At 51.4% G+C, this 6459-nt stretch overlaps 1 protein-coding gene across 2 annotated transcripts in view; it reads right to left on the bottom strand.

Annotated features, from left to right (window-relative positions):
- The window catches only part of CHEK1 (checkpoint kinase 1), a 32444-nt gene extending 31001 nt beyond the window's left edge, over positions 1–1443 (bottom strand). The window contains exons 1-2 of one of the 2 annotated variants that reach the window (XM_038535488.1): positions 1358–1433; positions 544–628 (exon numbers count right to left, since the gene is read on the bottom strand). In XM_038535488.1, coding sequence (XP_038391416.1) covers positions 544–608 — 65 coding nt within the window. In that variant the 5' untranslated portion in view covers positions 609–628; positions 1358–1433. Of the gene's footprint in view, positions 1–543; positions 629–1357 lie in introns of both variants that reach the window. The other variant, XM_038535489.1, reaches the window with a different exon arrangement.
- Between the last annotated feature and the right edge of the window lie 5016 nt (positions 1444–6459).

A 6459-nucleotide genomic window follows, 5' to 3' on the forward strand; every position in this document is an offset into this window, starting at 1 on the left:
AACAAAGGGCTGCAGGAGGGAAGGAGGATGGTGTGGACTGGGGGAGGATAGGGTGGTGCCTGGGGGTGTATGGGGGTGTGACTGGAGGGGATGGGGGGGATGACTGAGTACCAGGCACTGAGGAGTCCAGGCCAGATATTCACTGGGGGAGGATGGGAGTGACTGGAGGGATGGAGTGGCGACTGGGTGAGGATGGGGGGGGGGGGGGGGGGGGGTGACTGGGTGAGGACGGGGTGTGTCTGGGGGAGATGGCGGGGTGACTGGGGGAATGGGGGTGTGACTGGGGGAGGATCGGGGTGTGACTGGGGGAAGATGGGGGTGACTGGGGTGATGGGGGTGACTGGGGGGAATGGGGGGTGGCTGGGGGGATGGGGCACTGAGGAGAGCCCATGATGGGATGAGCACTGGGTGTTATATACATGTTGGCAAGTTGAATTTAAGTAGAAAGCAATGTTTTTAAAGCACACAAAGGGAGTATGTACTCAAGAGAGCAGACAGAAAACTGAAGCGAGTGCGAGCGCAGGGTGGGAGCGCCGAACTCACTCTCCATAGGCGCCTTCTCCCAGGGTTTGCACCAAGTCCCAGTCCTCCACAAAGGGCACTGCCATGACTCCAGGCCGCAGCACGGCTGCAAAAGGCAGGAACCCAGAGAAGATGGGGGTGAGGGCCAGGCTCGGCCACCGCCGCCATCCCTCAGGGCTTGGCTCCCCCGCACACCCCGCCCCTATTTTCTCCAAGGCTTTAAACCGCGAGCAAGTGCCCGGGGTTCCGGCGTCCTGTGGTGTGAACCGCCATCCCCACGCCCACGCGGGACGAGGCGGGGAGCGCCTCCCGCAGGCCTGTGAGAAAAAGCGGCGGGGCGGGGGCGGGGGAGGGGGGGCCGGGGGCTGCGGGGCTGCCGGGCGGGGGGCAGCGGGGCGGGCGGGGCGGGGGCTGCCGGCCGGCGCAGGCCAGCGCGAGGGACCCCCGGCGCCGCAGCCCCTCCTCCCCGGCGCCCGCTCCAATTCCCACCCCCGCGCCGACCCGGAGGCCGGGAGGAGCCTGGGGCGGGGCCAAACTGCCCCCAGAAGCGGAAGGCAGGGCCGGCGGGCCCCGGAGCCGCCCGCGCCCGCGCGTCGGGGTTCGGGGTCCGCAGCCCGCAGCCCGCAGCCCCCGGAGGGCGGCCTCCGTCACCCCCCACCCGGCCCCCGGCCCCCGGCCCCTCGCCCTCCGCCCGCCGAAGCCGCCCCTCGGGCCAGGCTCCCCGATCCCCTGCGCTCGGCACTGAGAACTGCCTCTCGCCATGCCCCTCTCCGCTAACGGGGACCCCGAGCCCCTTCTCCAACCCCTTCCCACCCTACCGGCCGCCCCTCCTCACCAGGCCGTCCTTTGCCCGCCACCACAGGAATCCAAATGCAGCGCTTTTCCCGCCAAAACCCTGCCGGCGTCACGCTGTCGCAAACGCGCGCAGCCTTGCCGTAAAGCAGGAGAGCGCGAGTCCCGGCGTGCGGCTGCTCCTCAGCGCGGCGGCGGCGGGCGGCGGGAGGCTGAGCCCGAGCCCGAGCCCGGGCGGGCCGGGCCCGGGGTGCTTTGGAGTCGAGGGGAGGTGCGGGCTGGAGAGGTTTAGGAGCTGCGGGGCGCAAAGGCGCGCAGGTTTCGGTGCTTCACCCGACGCCGGGCCGCCCTTGCGCCTCCGACGCGGGCACACGCTCGGCGGGCGCGGGGTCCTCAGGTCCCCCCCCGCCCTCCGGCCCGCCCCCCCCTCGCCCTCCGGCCCGGCCCTCTGAGCCCCCTGCCCACGCGTGCGGGGTCCTCGGGGCCCCCCCCCGCCCTCCGGCCCGGCCCTCTGAGCCCCCTGCCCACGGATGCGGGGTCCTCGGGGCCCCTCCTCACCGCTCTGGACCCGCGCCCCCCCCCCCCCCCCCCCCGCGCCCTCTGAGCCCGTTGCCCAGCGACCTGGCTGCATCCAGCAGGTTGTACTCAGAATCGCCTGCTCGGAGACTAAAAGGCGTAGGGACCGCTCAGAGTAGAGCCAAGAAGCTAGGAACAGCTGTTGTGAACCGAACCTGGTGAAGAATGAAAACTTTATGACGGGAGTGAGAAGCACCTAAAGAAGACTGGCCGCGCTGCAGGGCGGGTGGACGGCCTCCAGCTCTCGTAGTGTGAGGGCATGTCAGGATAACCAGTTTTGCCTCGTCTCCAGGCACCAAATCCATACCTTAGCCCAAACTTTATCAGGGAACAGCATCTCCATAGCCTAGTTCCACCTGCTTTCTAATTCTTACTGTATGAGAAACAGACATTCTTAGACCCCGAATGCAAAAAGACTGTTTTGCCTTATTTTAGGATGCAGCTTTTTTTTTTTTTAACTTTTATTTATTTATGATAGTCATACAGAGAGAGAGAGAGGCAGAGGCAGAGGGAGAAGCAGGCTCCATGCACCGGGAGCCCGACGTGGGATTCGATCCCGGGTCTCCAGGATCGCGCCCTGGGCCAAAGGCAGGCGCTAAACCGCTGCGCCACCCAGGGATCCCATGGATGCAGCTTTTAAACGCAGAGTAACCAGCTTAAACGGGAAAGGAGATTCTGGGGAAAGAGACTTGCTTGAGAACGAAATAAAGTGGGAAAACTATAGGTATTCCCCTGACAATAAACTAGACAGGGAAATCAAGGTGCAGGTGAGATCATCTCCATTAAATTCTCCAGTTCTTAAAATTGGGCCACATACCTGGAGTATAAAGCTCTTGATTGTGATACTAGTAATAGAGTAAATGAGTGTACAACATGCTATCAAAAAAAGCACACATTTGTTTTAAAGCAAAGTCAGGAACAAAGAAAGGCGAGACCATTTCAAAGTTCTTACTGGAGAAGTTTTTAACCGGGACATCAACACTTTAGGCTTCATATAATAGTTAAATTTTCCAAGGTCATTTACTCCGTTTTCTCTCATTTTCACACTGTGCTGCAAAGACTGAAGAAAGGAAGAGGAGGTCCTGCCCAGCTCCTGTGTCTAGGTGGAATTAAGGTAGGTTAGCCTGAAAGAGTATGGTATGCAGATTTCAGGCAGAACAGCAGATAAAGACAGCGTGTGAGAGAATCCGTACACACAATAGCCTCTCTTCCCTTCTCAAACCTTACTAGAATAGTAAATATTAAAATTATGATTTAATAATAAAAACAGTAAATTTGTAAAAGGCAATAACTCACAAGAATGCACTATGAAAAAATTTTCAGAAATTGGGAAGTTGGGGATCCCTGGGTGGCTCAGCAGCTTAGCGCCTGCCTTTGGCCCAGGGCATGATCCTGGAGTCCCCGGATCAAGTCTCACATCAGGCTCCCTGTGTGGAGCCTGCTTCTCCTGCCTGTGTCTCTTTCTGTGTCTCTCATGAATGAATAAATAAAATCTTAAAAAAAAAAAATTTGGGAAGTTTTCAGATGAATGATAACTTAAAGATGAATCTTAAAGCTAGCAATAGGAAAGAAAAGGAATTTCTATCACAAACCTCCCAAAAAGGCTCAAGTTGGACCCATGACACCAGGTAACTGAATGTGGAGGTGAAGGTGGAGCTAAAAAGGATAGGTTGAAAGACTGGGATGCCTGGGTGGCTCAGCAGTTGAGCATCTGCCTTCGGCTTAGGGTGTGATCCCAGGATCAGGGATTGAGTCCCACATCAGGCTCCCTGCATGGAGCCTGCTTCTCCCTCTGCCTATGTCTCTGCCTCTGTGTGTGTCTCTCTCATAAATAAATAAACCTTAAAAAAAAAAAAAAAAAAAAAAGAAGAGACTGTAAGAAGCCTAAAGAACCCTGGCCCCTCCCCCTCTGTGTACCCCACTGAACTGCTCCTCCTCAAAGTTGGTACAAGACTTGAGAGGGTAAACCCTATCCTAACTGGAGAGCACCAGGCAGGGTTAAAAGCCTTGGTTACCTTACTGAAAAAGTTATTAAGTTTATGTACTGAAGGTTGAACCTCAAAGCCTTCTTACCCCACCTTACTGGCAAAAATCTGCCAGCTGGATGGATATACACGCCTTCTTGAGGGAATCTTACCTATATTAAAGATCTAAAAATACCAGTATCAAGGATTTCCTATGTAAACAATTAGATAACAGAACTATGTTCCTATGTAACAATATGATAATTCAGCCAGATAAAGGAGAGAAGCCCATGTTGAGTAAGCCCCACCCCAAGAAGACTTTCCAATCTGCTTTTTAGGACCCCACTCTTAAGAGCAGATAACCAAGAATTTGAAAACGTCTTTAATATGAAAGATATTAAAGCAAAAATTTTTTGAATTTTTTAAAAGATTTTACTTATTCATGAGAGACACAGAGAGGCAGAGATCTGGGCAGAGGAAGAAGCAGGCTCCATGCAGGGGGCCCAACGTGGGACTTGATCCCAGGACTCCAGGATCATGCCCTGAGCCAAAGGCAGACACTTAACCACTGAACCACCCAGGTGTCCCAGAAATATTTTTTTTAAAGAGCTTTTGGACATAAATGACAGCAGAGGAGCATCTGAGTGGCTCAGTGGTTGGAGTGTCTGCCTTTGGTTCAGGGTGTAATCCCAGGGCCCTGGGATTAAGTCCTGCATCAGGCTTCCCACAAGAAGCCTGCTTCTCCTGCTGCCTGTATATCTGCCTCTCTCTGTCTCTCATGAATAAATAAATAAAATCTTTTTAAAAAATGATAGAAAAAAATTGGTTAGAAAAAAAAGTTTAGGAAATCTCTCCCAGAAGGAAGAATAAAGGTGAAAAACAGAAGAATAAATATAAGACTATCAGGAGACTAACCCATTAAGTCCAAAATCCAAGTAACTTAATTTTCAGAAAGAGAAACGAGTTGTGGGAATATACAAATAAGTAAAAAAATGTCCCAGAACTGAAGAACTTGATATTCCATACTTACAAGTTTAAAGTACTCAACAATGGATGACCCATTCCCAAGTGCATCACTGGGAAATTTTCAAAACATTACATAGAAAGTATCTTAATATGTCTGGGATGGGAGTTAGAGGAATGGACACATAGGAAAAAAAAGAATAGCACTGCACTTCTGAACATTTAGAAGACGCGTGAGTGGCTCAGCAGTTGAGTGTCTGCCTTTGGCCCAGGGCATGATCCTGAAGTCCCAGATTGAGTCCCACATTGGGCTCCCTGCATGGAGCTGCTTCTCTCTCTGCCTCTGTCTCTGCCTCTGTCTCGCTCTCTCTCCCATGAATAAATGAAATCTTTAAAAAAAAAAAAAAAAAAAAAGAAGAAGACAGAAAACCATGGGCCAATACCTTCAAAATAATTCTAAGGAAAAGTTATCCCCAACTTGAAACTCTGTCCATAGCTAACCTAACAACTGAGTGTGACAAGACATACAAGATCTCAAGAGCTTTATCTCCCACATGTTTTTCTCAGGAAGTTAGGTAGAGGTGATGAATCCAGAAGGAAGTTAGGAGATTAACACATGACAGTTGAAACCCAACAAGTTGGGTAGCAAATCTAGAATGTAAACCAATCCAAACTGGAACATAGCAAAACAGAAGACCTCTCTAAGAATGAATACTTAACAAGTCTGAACGTATTGAAAGAATGCTGGGACAAATGAAGGAGTCTGGGGAAAAATTAGCATCAAGTACAAAATACCAAAATACAAAATAGGGAAAAAAACCCTCCCCAAAAGTTATGCCAGGGGGAAAAAAAAAGGAACCTAGCTCTAGAAAACCATAAGGTAAAAACACTAGTGAGCTGATCTAAATAATTATAGATCTAATTTGTGGGACCCAGGAAATTTAACAAAAATCCCCTACCCCTGGACAAGCAGAGCAGGACTAACTCCATTTTGTGCTACACCCGCCACCTCCTGTATCACCCCCACAGGACCTGCTTATTGCTTAAGGTGCTGCCCCACCCTAGTCAAGCCGCTGGGCACACCCTAATCGGAAATCGGCTCATAACAATGTAACCCTGCTTTGTGCCCGCCAAAACTGCAGCCAAAACTGCACGCCAATTCTGACCAAAGTAATAGGCCGGCTCAAATGGATACTATAGGGTAAGGTGTAATTCAATTGGCCACCTGCATGTGGACCGACATGACTGCGCAACTTTCTGCATATCCCATTGGCCACTGGCCCCTATAAAGCTGCTACGCCTCTTAGTCTCGGGGTCCAAGTCCCTGCTCCGCTGTGCCGGGTACACTTGGACCCAAGCTCGAGCTTGTAAATAAATGCTCGTGTGTTTGCATCGGCGTCGGCTCTTTTGTGGTTTCTCGAATTCGCAATCTTGGGCACAACATAATTAAATAAACATCTAAAATAAATATACATGGTATATGTGTGTTCATGGGAATAATAGACTAGTGAAAAAGCTACAACCTCAATTTCCATATCACCAAGTCACCAGATGATACCTAAAATTGAAAAGCCAATGCATAGCAAAATAAAGAAAGTTATTTAATAATCTGGAGTAAGTACTATGATAATCAGCAGAGTTG

The sequence above is a fragment of the Canis lupus genome, chromosome 5, assembly GCF_011100685.1.
Source record: "Canis lupus familiaris isolate Mischka breed German Shepherd chromosome 5, alternate assembly UU_Cfam_GSD_1.0, whole genome shotgun sequence".
In the NCBI taxonomy this organism is placed as follows: Eukaryota; Metazoa; Chordata; class Mammalia; order Carnivora; family Canidae; genus Canis; species Canis lupus.